This window comes from Olea europaea, unplaced genomic scaffold, assembly GCF_002742605.1.
Source record: "Olea europaea var. sylvestris unplaced genomic scaffold, O_europaea_v1 scaffold1289, whole genome shotgun sequence".
Taxonomy (NCBI): domain Eukaryota; kingdom Viridiplantae; phylum Streptophyta; class Magnoliopsida; order Lamiales; family Oleaceae; genus Olea; species Olea europaea.
In genome coordinates, this window is record NW_019230349.1 from 157451 (window position 1) to 172248 (window position 14798).

Consider the following 14798-nt stretch of genomic DNA (forward strand, 5'->3'; position numbering starts at 1 on the left):
CACGGCTGACTCGCTAACTGTCCTTGCCTCTATCTTCAGAGAGTCAATCTCTTCGACTTGGGACTCCACCCGCTGCCTCAACTCACTTTTTTCCTTATTCGAGGCGTCAAGGGCCCCCACCGCGAGGTGATCATGCTCACTGGCATAGTCGATCCGCCTTGTCAGAGCAGCTACTTGGCATTCAGTCTCATACAATTCCTTCTTGAGTTGCTCTGACGCGGCCTTAGCTTCCACCGCCTTCGCCTCTGCCTCCTCCGCTTGGGCCTGGGCAGCTCTCACCTCGTCTCCATAAAGAGAGGCCTTCTCCAACCTTTGGGCTAGGTCGATGTTCTTTGCCCGAGGTCCTTCACTAGACCCTCCAGCTGGACACCGGTGTTCAATGCTCGGGTGAGGCAGGCACTATTTGCAGCCACGAGGTCTTCTACTGAGCAAGACGACATGTGGTCCCTCTAGGCCTCAGTCCAGTATTTGCAATGGACTCGAGCCACAGCAGCAGTTTTTGGAGGGAGTGCCTCCTGTACCTCCTTCACGGGCTCCTCGAAGGTGAAGCCCAAGAAGTCCTGTTCCTTCGAGGGACGAGCCCTCTACCTCCTCTCCTCCATAGGCGCCAGAGTAGGAGAAGTTGCAGAGGTGGGGACAGATGCCAGCACGGGGGTCACCTCAGGTAGGCTGGCGGGCCTCTCCCCAATCATAATCCCTGTGGGGATCGTCGTTTGCCTCGAGGCCGCCCTCGCCACGATAGGGGCCTTTGGGGGTCCAGCTGTCCTTCTTCAGCAAGGGCTTCTCCTCCTCAGCCTGGGGGAGCTTCTTATTGACAGCTGCTAGGTCCTCCATTTGTTTCTTGTAGGCCGAAAAGGAGGTCTTCAGGGCCTTCGGCTCAGCCATCATCCTTTAGATGGCTTAGAAGTTCAGCTTCAGAGGCCTCTTTTTGTTAAAGTTGTTTGCAACAAACAAGACAAAAAATCAGCTATGTTCGAATGCTTCAACCATACGCGAATGATGTAACCTCTACTCACCCTAAGAGGTCATCAACTCGTGCTCCACAAAATGGATATTCTTCCTTATCAGCTCATTGTAAGACCTCCTTTTCGGGAAAAGCTGATAGATGATGCAGATGGTGTCGAAGTCTTCTGTAGACAACTCGCACTGAGGAAGAGGACTTGCAAGAGAAGGAATTATATTCTGAACACAAACAAACAAATTTTCAGAAAGGAGGTACTAGTACTCACTAAATGTGGAGTATTTGGTGGGAACGGTAAGGGGCGCCAAGGGGTCACCCTCCATCATGTCCCATCTCCTGGAAGCCCAAAGCCACGAACTCTTCCATTCCTTGATGGAACTCGGCAGATCGAGCATGAATGGAGTGTGAGACCCCCAGAAAGTTAGATAGTACCATCCCTTCATCTTATCATTTCCCGCTTCGACCTTGGGTATATACATCGTTTGGAAAATAGAAAAGGGCATCTCCTCCTCATAGGATGCCTCCTTTCATAGCACCCACGAACCACTATCTGGCTCCAGGAGTTTGAATTTAACTGGGTGGGGGCTAGGCCATAGGACCTTAATACATATCTAAAAAAGGGGTGGATGGGCAACCTAAGCCCCGCCTTCAATATAGCCTCGCTAACAGCTACATAACCCGGCCTTGGGTAACAAGCTCGTTCATCCAGCCTCGGGAGTATCAAGCCCACACTATCTGGGATTCTATACTCGGTCTTAAGTCTAACTAGGTCGGCAGTTTTCAACTTCGATAGATAGTCAGATGCCCCCCAATGTTATGACGTGTCTACTAGGCTATCAGGTCTCCACCAGATGTTCTCCCCCTAGTATCGCCTCAGACAATTTCAAGGAGGTCGCCAATACTGGCTGGTCAACCCTCACTATCTCCAACTCCCTCCCTGAAGCGTTACTACTCTCAGAAGCCATCTTCAGAATTCGAAAAACGTGAAAAACCAGAGAAACACTTACTCAAACGAATGGATTGGGATTTTCTACGGTCAAAAAATAGGAAATGGTCCTCTGAAAGTCGTCGAAAACTGATAACATTGTCGGAAAACACTTGAAACTCGTCAAAATCGCCAAGATAGAGAGCAGTAGGAATTCTAAGTTTGCAAAAGTAAAAATGTTCGAATGGCAATAAGTCCTACTTTTCTAGGAGAACTTAGACGATCCGCACCTTCGAATTCAATCGATGTCAATCTGGGCCGTTTATCTCATCACAAATCTGGATCGTTGAAACGAAACGCTAGATTTGAACCACGGCCAAGATCTAACTGTGCCCCTCATGCACGTATAAAGTGCGTCACCTCAAACAACAACAGCCGTCAGCAATAAGTGGTTGTAGCAGCCCTTTTTCTGGGAACAGGCAGCACATCCAACTGTCGCCTTGGAAATATGCAACAGTTGTCATATCGATTGACGTCATAATAAGACGCTTCAGATCAGAGACAGTCCATCCCAATACGCCTCGGATGAAGTACTAAGCTTTACAAGCTTCGACGTACCCGACGTGGAGAACCCTGTGGGTCATCGCCTCAGACCTTACATTTCTTCCAGAGCTTTACAAAGCTTTAACCATCTCCTAACGCGTCGTCCCCTGTAGGTCAGCGCACCGGAAGCAAATGAGCTCTTTACCCAACTTCAAAAGCATCGGCTCCACTGACGCGGAGTCCCCTGTGGGTCACCGCATCGGTCACATGATCTCTCAGCTTTACAAGGCTTTAGCTATCTCTCAATGGCATGAGCACTTCAGCCAGCTTTACAAGCTTCGACGCACCTGACGTGGAGTCCCCTGTGGGTCATCACCTTGGACGTTGCGTCCCCCCCAAGTTTTGCAAAGTTTTAGCCATCTCTCAATGTGTCGTCCCCTGTGGTTAGCGTACCGGAAGCAGATGAGCTCTTCACCCAGCTTCCAAACCTTCGGCGCCACTGACGCGTAGTCCCCTGTGGGTCACCGCCTCGGTCGCATGATCCCTCAGCTTTACAAGGCTTTAACCATTTCCCAACGCGTCGTCCCCTGTGGGTCAACAAGCCGATGACAGATGAGGTCTTCAGCCTACTGTTACAAGCTTCGATGCAACCGAGAGAACGCTCTACCCCTATTCGACATGCTTGCTTACTCCGTCCTCCCACATCAGTACTTCATCAGAATCCACAATACTTACTCTAAGGCCGGACTACACAATCGGAAAAGCAAGTCCACCCATGATATGAATATTCATGCCTGAACTTCGGGGGACCACTATTACACCCCTATCTAAACCATTTCGAAAACACTCCCATGTGTCCATCCCCTGGCCAAACCACTTTGGATAACAGTCATGCACACTTCCCGAAGTGACACATGTACTCCAGAAGTATGTCCACTCCTGACGACCTTAACATGGCCCGCGGTAAAGTCAAGAGTAAATCCACTGAAGTAATCGAAGTGTCCCTCAACTTCGAAGCGTTGAGCACTCCGAGGCACTCCCTTAACAGGTCCCTCCGCCGCCACTATCACAAAGATATCTGTCAAGATCCTCTCTGCCTCCAAGGATCAATTAATGTGACGTCTCCATAGATCTAGTTGATGTGACGTATCGACTTTACGTCAACTCAATTCAGAAGAACTAATTGCCCGCCCACTCTAGACGTGACTGATTGACGCCTATGAGCAGACGCCACACGCCATTAGATGTATACACGTGTTCCATATCCAATGGTACTCTACGTCTATAAATACTCAAGGTTTGACAAAAGACAAATGTAATGAAACTCTTATAACTTAGCTCTCCATACTAAGAAATATATATTCTCCTCTCCACTCTTTTGTATAATTTGAGCACTGTTCCGATCGCTCAACGCTGACTTGACCGTAAAAGTGTATGCGGCCGCCACCATCACCGCTTGTTCCGATCGTGTGCTTCTAACCGTGCATGGTTGTGCACAATAAAAATTACATGGAGTAGTTATTCGTTCACCACTTAGATGATCCAATTCTGGAGTTCAACACATTCAATTCACTCTTTCACCTTATCCTAGACGATAACAAGAAGCAAACTTGTATTCTCTCTCTCCATCCCTCTCCCTCTCCCTCTCTCGCTCTCTCTCTCTCTCTCTCTCTGCGCTTTCAATTTCCACATGTCAGGATTTTGACCTATTATCATATCCTATCCCATTCTGGTACTTATGTTTAATTGTTTTTGACTCCAATGTCGCAGTGATTCCATTATGCTAACGGGTTTTGCTTTTTGTTTTGAAGTTCTGGCTTTTCTTTGGAGGCTGTGGAGGGTTGTTCTTTCTTGTGGAGCAGTGATTAATTCGTCATTATTTATTCTAATTTGGTCGCTGCAAAGGTAAAGTTTCTTTTAACACACGTTGGGTCAGGATTTTCAAGAATTAAGAGGAATTTCGGTTGTTTTGGAGGAAAAATTCTCTGCTGCTTATTGGATTTTTTGGATACATTTTGTTCCCAAATACTCGAAATGAACGGCTGCAAATAAAGAGAAACTATAGAGAATGAATATTATTGGCCGCCTCATTGTGTATATTGTTGGTTTAAGAGTTGGGCAATTTTAATAGTGGTTTTAAGTTGGGGTGAGAAGGGGAGGAATACGCTCTGGGCGGTCAATTTTTGTTGATATTTTGGGATTTTTGTAATTATTTAGTGCGAGGCATAGTTGTGCTATTCTCCGATGCTTTATCTTCGGTTGTGGATCCTTCATGTCTTCGGGCAAGCCATTGCTGTCTACCTCTGAACCGTCATCTGTGCCAAGACCTCGCCATCCCCTGCACTCGTCACTGACAACACATCGATCTCTTCATCTGTTACTGACGAGACACAAGATAATAATTTGTACGACCTGAATGACGAATTGGAGGAAGACTTGAAGGAGGAATTGGAAGAAGACATTACCCCATTAGGAGGTGTTTTAGGGAACCTTCGAACCAGAAAGAAGTTCAAGTCAGTTGACCTTCAGGTGCAACTCTCCCTATGCGAGAGGAAATGCCTTGTGTCATGGGGTGGTGTGATAGATCCGCAGAACATTTGGACTATGCATGGAGTTTCTGAGGCTTCATCTCGAGCCATTTCTTCTGGGGTCCTGGATAATTTGAACAAGTCCCATAGGTCTGAGAGGTTCTTTCAGATAAGCATGCAGCTTAAAGAAAATTTAGCGCATCATGATAACAATAGGTTGATCCATATTAATGATCCTAAGAGCACTAATGATACGTATGAGTTTTCTGGAAACGAGATCCGGACCAGTAAATAGACATTCCTTAATTTTTTCCCTAAGAATCTCTTCATTCAGTTTCACCGGTTGCTTATTTGTATTTTTTAGCTATCGCTGCTCTGAACCAACTACCACCTCTTGCTGTCTTTGGGAGAACAGTATCCCTTTTCCCTCTTCTGTTTGTGCTTACTGTGACAGCTGTAAAAGATGGTTATGAGGATTGGCGAAGACACAGGTCGGACAGGAATGAGAATAACCGGGAAGCTCTGGTTTTTCAATCTGGCGAATTCCATCCAAAAAGATGGAAAAAGATACAGTCCGGTGAGGTAGTGAAGATCTGTTCTGATGAGACAATTCCTTGTGATATGGTATTGCTGAGCACAAGTGATCCTAGTGGAATTGCCTATATCCAGACAATGAATTTGGATGGCGAGTCAAACTTGAAGACAAGATATGCGAGGCAAGAAACTAATAAATTAGTTCTTGATGGGACAATAATTTCGTGGATTATAACCTGTGAACAGCCAAACAGGAATGTATACGAATTCACAGCCAACTTGGAGATAAATGGGCTGAGGTTTCCTCTCAGCCAATTGAACATTATTTTGCATGGTTGTCAGCTTAAGAACACAGAATGGGTGGTTGGCGTAGTAGTTTATGCTGAGCAGTGCAACGTCACCTGCTAAACGAAGCAGACTGGAAACCTACATGAACCGTGAAACATTTTGGTTGTCAGTTTTTCTTTTAATCATGTGCCTTGTTGTAGCAATTGGGATGGGTTTATCGTTAAATAGCCACAAGAGTCAGCTTGATACATTGCCTTAGTACCGAAAAATATTTTTCGAGAAGAAGTTTGGGAAAAAGTACAAATATTATGGAATTCCAATCGAGACTTTTTTTCTCTTTTTTGAGTTCTATTATTGTGTTTCAAATAATGATTCCAATATCTCTTTACATCACAATGGAGCTGGTTCGGTTGGAACAATTTTATTTCATGATCGGCGACAGGCATATGTATGACAGTAGCTCCGATTCAAGGTTTCAGTGCAGATCCTGGAATATTAATGAAGATTTGGGACAAATACGCTATGTATTTTCTGATAAGACGGGCACACTAACAGAAAACAAGATGGAGTTCAGAAAAGCAAGTGTCTGGGGAAAGCAAATGGTAGCACCCTCACTCTGGATGGATCAGGTGACAAAAATATTGGAGGTATGGTATTGCATCTAGCTTGTTCTGTCATTTTTGTTTATTTTGTACTTTCTGGAGTACACTGATGGTGGCCACTGAACGCAAATGATCTGTTTTGAAACTCTTAAAATATGACTATAAATTGATGTTTTAATCACTATTATATCAAATTTGATTACACTGAAGATATTTACATATTTCTCGCTTCTTTCACTTATTATGTGGTATTGGTAAAGCTCAGATATTTATTATTTCTAATTTCTTCACCAATTTAGCAGAAATCTGGAGTCATTAAAAGATTATAGTTTTTATTCTTGATTCCCTTGATGTAGTTGTGATGAACTTTTTCTGGTTTTTGGTGGCAAGGTTATTTGCTGCTTGTGGATTTGTGGTGTTAATTAGTTTCTATTTGTTTCTAAGGAAAATGGGAAATGATAATTGTGGAGAAAATTAAAATCTCAAGCTATGAAAGAGGATAAAAATTCTATCTCTGGTCTCATCTCGAAGAAACAAAATCCATATAGTTTGGTTTTATGCTTCTTTTTCATATCTGTTAATTGATTTTGACCCAACGAAAGGGAAATGATGTGTATATCTTCCGGAAAAGAATTTATGGGATTATCAGACAACAGGATAATATGGACATTTTGTTTACCCAATTTTATGTTGATCAACATATATCCTTGGATCTGCAAGTACATGGTAGACTTGTGAAAGAAGAAGATTGTTAACAACGCCAGATTACTGGATTTGATCATATTGCAAATCAAGTATGAAAGATTTATGCTTTCACTTGGCACTGTGAATTTGTATCTTCTGTCTCAATCTAATGCTTAAACTTCCAAGGTGAATATCAAATCATCCAAATGTAGCCCATCACTTGATACAAGGCATGAATAAGGTAGATGGTGTCACAGCGAAGGGCCTGACAATGATAACAGTTATTACAACATCATTTCCCTTCCTGTTTTCTGTTTACCCAGCCAATTCCTTTTAGTCTACCCTTTTCACTCTATTTTGTTTCATGTCACTAGAAGAACACCTGTAGTTTCCTTGTTAGTTCAATCATTCTGATCACTTAGAGGTCTTCATGTGAACCAAGTAACTTAAATACTGGTTGGCTCCCACACGTTTATATACACATCATATGCTTGTTTATAATCGTATGTGCTCATCATCATGATTGATTGCCAAAGAAAAATGCATTGATCACGTAACACATATGATTGTAATAAATCTATCGTTAACCTGTGCAGTGGAAGCTGTCTTGGAGTGTAGGAGAAAATGGAAGCCGAAATCTGAAATTACCCCTGATACAGAACTCCTCAAATTGTTGAATAATGATTTTTCTGGAGAAGAAAGGATTGCTGCACATGATTTTTTTCTGACACTCGCAGCATGTAATACTGTCATTCCTAATCCTTCTCAATGTCCATCTTCCAGAGACACTGACAGTACATTTGGTGCCAGTTATGGAATCATCGATTATCGGGGTGAATCTCCTGATGAACAGGCATTGGTTGCTGCAGCTTCTGCCTATGGGTATACCCTTTTTGAGCAGACATCTGGGCATATTGTGGTTGATGTCAATAGTGAGAAATTAAGGTAGAAGGCTCTTCTGTTTATATATCTTTACTTCTGTGCAATTTGCAATTTTTTGTTGGAATATTATTTTAATTCCACGAGGCAGAGATGATATGCAGTACACTAATGTGATTTTATCTTGTTCTCTATAGTATAACACCCACGACCACTTTTCTATGTTCTTCTTTTTTGTGTCTGTGTAATTGAATTAAGTCTTATCAATGTATCTATTCTGACAAATTTTCAGCGGCTTTACTTATTACTCTTGCATTTCCTTTCATTGTCAAATTTCAAGTTGATGGTCATGCTTATCATTTCTAACTGTGCAATGCAAGTTGGATGTTACGGGTCTGCATGAGTTTGATAGCTTGTGCAAAAGAATGTCTGTTGTTGTCAGATTTCCAAGTAGAACTGTAAAGGTATTGGCGAAGGGGGCCGATACATCTATGTTTAGCATTTTAAAGATGGACCATCCCGATGATAATCATACTAAACATGCTACACAGAGTCATCTGAATGAATATTCATCTGAAGGTTTGCGTACCCTAGTTGTTGCTTCTGGGGACCTTTCAGGTGAAAAACTCTTGGAATGACAGTGTATGTATGAAGATGCAAGCACATCCCTGTTGGACAGATCCATAAAGTTGCGTCAAACAGCAGCTCTTATAGAATGTGATTGACCCTCCTTGGGGCCACTGCAATTGAGGATAAGTTACAAGAGGGTGTACCAGAAGCCATTGAGTCCCTGCGGCAAGCTGGAATAAAGGTGTGGGTTCTTACTGGAGATAAACAAGAGACAGCCATTTCCATTGGTCTTTCCTGCAAACTCTTGACTGCAGATATGGAACAGATTATTATAAATGGAACTTCTGAGAGTGAATGCAGAAAACTTCTTTGTGATGCTAAGGCCAAATATTGTGTGAAATCTGCAAATAGCAGTGACCAGATATCAAAATGGGGAAAGAATACTGAAAGTGATTTCCTTGAGATTCCTCTTGGCACAAAGTTATCTAGTTTGCAACAGCGGCATGCAGAACAGGAAGAAGGAACTTCTTTTGGACCACTAGCACTTATAATTGATGGGAATAGTCTGGTTTACATATTAGAGAAAGATCTGGAGTCTGAGGCACGTGTAATTTCTGCCTTTTTTTTGGTTATATTCTGATGTTTTGATATGATTTATAGTGGTCTGCATGCTTGGTTTTATTTATCAGATTCTTGAATCTGTTAGCTTGTCAAAATTGCTCGAGTTGGATATAAATGTGCAAAGTTCTGTCGCATTCGCTGGCTGTATGAAGTTACGCATATAACTTACCGAACTTCTCATTTGGTAATTTTTCATGGTTTACCAGCTATTCAACCTCGCAACTTCGTGCAAGGTTGTGCTTTGTTGTTGTGTAGCGCCATTGCAAAAGGCTGGTATTGTTGACCTGATCAAATGTCATAGTGATGACATGACACTAGCTATTGGTGATGGTGAGTTGGTTACTTAGGATTCAGGTGGCATTGGCTGGAGGAAGTTGCATTTGAGTTTTGGTTAATCCTTTGAAGGCTGCTTTTGTTTATACGTTTCTGCTGTTTTCTTTCGTTTGAGAATGTTTTGTTTGACTTGCTTTAATCTAATTGATACTGTATTTGCAGGGGCTAATGATGTTTCCATGATCCAAATGGCGGATGTTGGTGTTGGAATATGCGGTCAAGAAGGGCGTCAAGCTGTAATGGCTTCAGATTTTGCAATGGGACAGTTCAGAGTTTTGAAACGATTGCTTTTGGTGCATGGACATTGGAATTATCAGCATATCAGTTATCTGGTTCTTTATAACTTCTACTGTAATGCTGTTTTCGTGTTGATGCTTTTCTGGTAGGCTATTATCCTTGGTCTTTATAAATTTAACCATTTGATGATGACATTCTAATCCTCTCTTCTTATGAACGATTTAATTGAAGCCAATTAGGCATTCAATTGTCTAGTGTTACTGCTATGAGTTATCCTATTATACAATTGAAATGCTTGTTTGAGTTTAAATTTGCATCACATGATCAATGAAATTGCCAATGCATAATGAGAACTGTCTAGAATTAACATTTCAGCTTGTACATTTATTTTAATCTCCAGGTACATTCTGTATACAGCTTTTTCAACAACATCTGCACTGATAGACTGGAGCAGTGTTTTTTATTCTGTTTTATATACGTCACTACCTACTATCGTTGTCAGTATTTTGGACAAGGACTTAAGTCACGAGATATTATTGAAGTATCCGAAACTCTATGCTGCAGGGCATCGACAAGAGAGCTATAATATGCCCCTCTTTTGGATCACTATGCTTGGCATGCTTTGGCAGAGCCTTGTTCTCTTCTACATACCCTTGTTTACCTATAGGGATAGCACGATTGACATATGGAGTATGGGCAGTTTGTGGATAATTGCAGTTGTTATATTAGTCAATATGCATTTTGCAATGGACATTCAACGCTGGGTTGTTATTACTCACTTCTCATTATGGGGATTGATAAGTGTGTTTTTAAACACTTATTTAGCTCATAAACATGACTTAAACATGGACAAAGTAGTTGAATTGTGACTTAATGTCGTTAAATTCATGCAATGTAGGTGTTTCTATGGAAAAGATGGAATTCAGAAGAAAAGAGCCGAAAAAGGACCAAAACGGAACAAAGCGATAGTTCGGGGACCAAAGGTGCAAATATTGGAAAGTTGAGCTAAAGTGCAGAACTAGAATGAAAATATGCCAAGTATGAGATTGAGGACGATACAAGACGATCGGAGGAAGAAAGAAATAACATTGAACTGAATTGAAGAAAAGTGAAAGATGAAGGACTAAATTGCAATTAATCAAAAGATGAGCCGAGCAAGTGATCAAGGAATTGATTGACCCAAACATCAATTAGGAGTCAATATTTGATAATGGAACAAAGGAAAGAAAGAAAAGAGATCAAGAAAAGAGAAAACGGAGTTCAGGGACAAAAATAGCAAAGTTGTAAAGTTACAACCTTGCGGCCGCATGTAACTATACCATGCGGCCGCACATGAGGAGGCAGGGATATTATTGGGGCATCACTTGAACCATGCGGTCGCACGGCTTTAAAATCTGATGAAAATTCTGAACTTTCGTTTTTAATTGAAACTCTTTCGGGGCTCCGTGAGGACATGATATAAAAGCCAAAATTTATCAGAAATAGGGCAGAACGTCCAAGGAGAAGAAAAATATAACTTTTGGAGGCAAGGAACACGAACTTGAAGTCGATTTCACAAGAATTCAAGCGGGTTTTCAAGATTTTATTCAAGATTTCAAGAATTTTCATATGGGTGCTATTCTTTTATTTATAAATTTCGTTTTTTCTGTAATTATGAATATTCTAGGCTAGGTTTTCAATTACTAGGTGATCGATGAATTGTTGTTTGTTATTTTAATTCCATATTTCATGAATTTAATATAAAGACTCGTTTGGATAATTTGATTGGTTTACATGCATTAATTTTCTTCCGCAATTAGTGGCTAATGATTGTGTGAGTGTTGATGACTTATTTCTTACATTTGAGAGAAGTGGAATAGGTTCGATAAGGTGTAAATTAACATAGGGTCCGATAGGGGATAGAGATATACCCCTATGCTTTATGCAATTCTTTAATTGTTCACAAAACCACATGCATTCTTGTATATTTGTATCATCCATAGAGATATAGGCTGGTGGTGTGCAAGAATAGGTCTAATATATATCGAGAGAATATATTGGATAGAATTAGGAACATTGAATTGGCAAATTTCCATCGGGTCATTAATTTTATGAAATTAGGGTTTTTATAACTTCAATTGGGGATTCGTGATCCTAGTGACTTTTGTTTGATTCATTTCCATAAATTAGCTTTTGAATTTGCATAATTTCATTTACTTGAGTGTTTGAGTCGTTTAATTAGAGAAATTTCGAAATTAGGGTTTTCAATAGAAATTAGGATTTTTAATTGAAATTAGGGCTTTTTGCATTTAAATCATATTTTCACTCAATTAGATTCAGTTAATGCTAGATTATATAGAATTGAACTACTCAATCTTTAAGGGACGATATTCGGACCTTTTAAAATCCACTTTATTACTTGTTACGAACCGTACACTTGCGGTAGTTTTAAATCGAAAGAATTATTTCGTGAACAGGGATCAATAATTATCACATATGGTTGCATGATGGCGCTTGATTCTACACCCGTGTGTTCTAATTACAGGTTAGCTTAAATATTAAGTTTTCAAGAAAATTCAGTGACATTAATGTTTACTTCTTACATCATTATTGCTTTTTTAAGGCTTATGAGTTTATTATTATTTTCATTGCAGTACAATATACCATCTGGTGAAGTCACCAGCTTATTGGCTCTCCATTTTGTTAATAATAGTTGTAGGATTGCTCCCTCGTTTTGTTTTCAAAGTTTTGTAACAAATCTTCTGGCCTTCAGATATCCAAATTGCCAGAGAAGCAGATATACTGAGAAAAAGATGGCCTTTTTTTGGTCAAAAGCCAGATCAGGTTTCAAGCAGACATGCTTGCAATCTTTATTGTTTCAGTTAACTCTGTCGTGGTAAAGCTCCCCTCTGGTTGTCCATATATTGCTTCCGTCGGTCATCCTGGTGTAGAAGTTACTGGTAAATTTATATATTTTATTTAATTGCACAGCAGACCTTTTTCCCTGTCATGTAACCAATGCTTGATTGCGATCTCTCATCTTAAGTACTTACCAAAACTATGGTTTGTAGATCTAGCAACGCATTGCGTATAGTAATTGATATTTGCCTCATGCCATATTGTTCTTGTTGTTTAGATCTCTGTGGCATTTCGTGCAAATCTGACTTGCCAATTTGATAGATCCTAGCTCTTAAGGACTATGACACTGTGTACAATAATCAATTGAGATCAGACTGCTTTCTTTTTCTTACTTATGTATTGCAATCTGTCTTTTAAACAGCAACTATACAGTTAAGAAGAGAAATTTTTACTGTACAAGCATGAGGTAGGGGGGATATATTTCTTTTAGGAGTTGGCAGAACACAGTTCTTAATGATCTCTGTCTCCTTTTATCCATATGCCATTTGTTTATATATTGATGATAAAAGTAAGGTGTTTTTGGTCATGACTTCAGTAGTGAATGTTCACATGGAAGAAGCTAATTAATAGCTTCCATGAATTTACTCAGAGCCTGTTTGGAAGTGATTTTGAAAATTGATTTTTTGACCGTTAGGAAAAAAGTGGGATCTACCCGTGAGAGAAAAAAGTCAAAGATGACGGCTAGAATAGTGAAATAACGGTTAAAAAATCACTCCCAAACAGGTTGTTATTGTGGTTCTAAATTTCGTAGTTGTACTTCGTGTTTCTTTTATGAACTCAAATCCAGAGGGTATTTTTTTTCCCTTAATTTTCTCTGATAAATCAGTTATTCTATGATCATCCATTTCGAACTTGTTTGGCCATCCATTACTCTAGATTTTTTATAAGAATATAGGTACAAAAGTTTGGCACATTGGTGTTTGTAAGGTTTTCCCGCTTCTTTCTTGGATTTTTCCTAAATCATTGCTTTTCAATGCTTCAGGTTGTCTACATGACTTGTCGCGAGCATATGAACAAGTTACCAGACTCGAAAAATGCTTGGCTTTATAGAAAAGTGAGAGGAGCGGGACCGACTCCAAGCTGTGTTGATAAAAAGAGGTTAAAGATCAAATAATTCGGATGAGGAGAAATAGTGACCTAAAACCAGGAGGGGGTGTGCTTGGATATTTGCTTGGTATATGCATGAAGATTTTATTTTGATTTATGCAATTTCAGGCCAGCACTAAGAACTTAAATCTCGAGTAATTTTAGTTGTGCTCAGAAGAGAGCCGAGAAAAGAAAAACGAAGGGAAAGAACCAGAAGAGAGGGAGGAAGAAAAGAAAGAAAGAAATAAACCTAATTATAAAAAGTAGGCGTTGATTTTACTGAACTAGTCAAAGAATGTTTTACTGTTCCAGGAGTGTGACGAATGAAATAATTTTTACTCCCTTTCGAAATATGCAAGGTTATTAGTCCCTTGGTGTCAGCTGAGAAAATCCCTTGCCCCTTGTGATTGTTTAGTAGATTGATATTGCAATGTTTATATAAAACTTCAATATTTCTGTAATTCGTGTTTAACATATTCTTTATTAAGTTTAGAATTAATTTACTTATACAATCATAGTTGACAATGTAGACAGTTGATTTAAAAAAATTGTTTTTGAAATTTTTTGAAAATGATGAATGTGATGATGATTGTCAACTATCATTGTTCCTATAAACTATACTTTTTAGAAGAGGTAATTCAAGAGTAGTATTAAAAGTATCTCAGTTCTCTCATATACTGATGGCGATATGTTTGGCTCATGTTTGTAAAAATTCAAGTTACTTTCTTATTCACACGTTTTGAAGAATACATGAGCAATAAATTATTTTTTGATTTGAAATGTTTATACACACTTTTCAAGCATACTCCAAATTACGCTACTTACTGATATTTTGCATGAAGTAAAGGTATATGAACCAAGAATACGGAAGATTATAAATGTAAATCAAGAATGTTTAATCCTTTGTTGACGTGACATTGAGATCATTAGGTATGGAAGGGATGCCATTTGTGTGAAGTAGTCTTTGAGGTCGAGCTTTGGATTGAAAGGCTGTTTCACTTGCACTTTGGTCATTCACCATTTTGTTCGTAATATTCCAAATGATGGTTGTGTTTAAAAAAAGAAAAAAGAAAAAAAGTAATAACAATAATAATAATAATAATAAGGGA

At 39.8% G+C, this 14798-nt stretch overlaps 1 protein-coding gene and 1 pseudogene across 1 annotated transcript; both read left to right on the forward strand.

Annotated features, from left to right (window-relative positions):
- Positions 1–6174: 6174 nt before the first annotated feature.
- Positions 6175–9178, forward strand: LOC111374771 (annotated as a pseudogene).
- Positions 9179–9296: 118 nt separating this feature from the next.
- Positions 9297–12239, forward strand: LOC111374772 (phospholipid-transporting ATPase 1-like). Its single transcript, XM_022997506.1, has 5 exons — positions 9297–9465; positions 9631–9850; positions 10106–10506; positions 10604–10643; positions 12230–12239. The coding sequence occupies exons 1-5, from the start codon at positions 9330–9332 to the stop codon at positions 12237–12239; spliced, it is 807 nt and encodes a 268-aa protein (XP_022853274.1). The 5' UTR covers positions 9297–9329.
- Positions 12240–14798: the final 2559 nt, after the last annotated feature.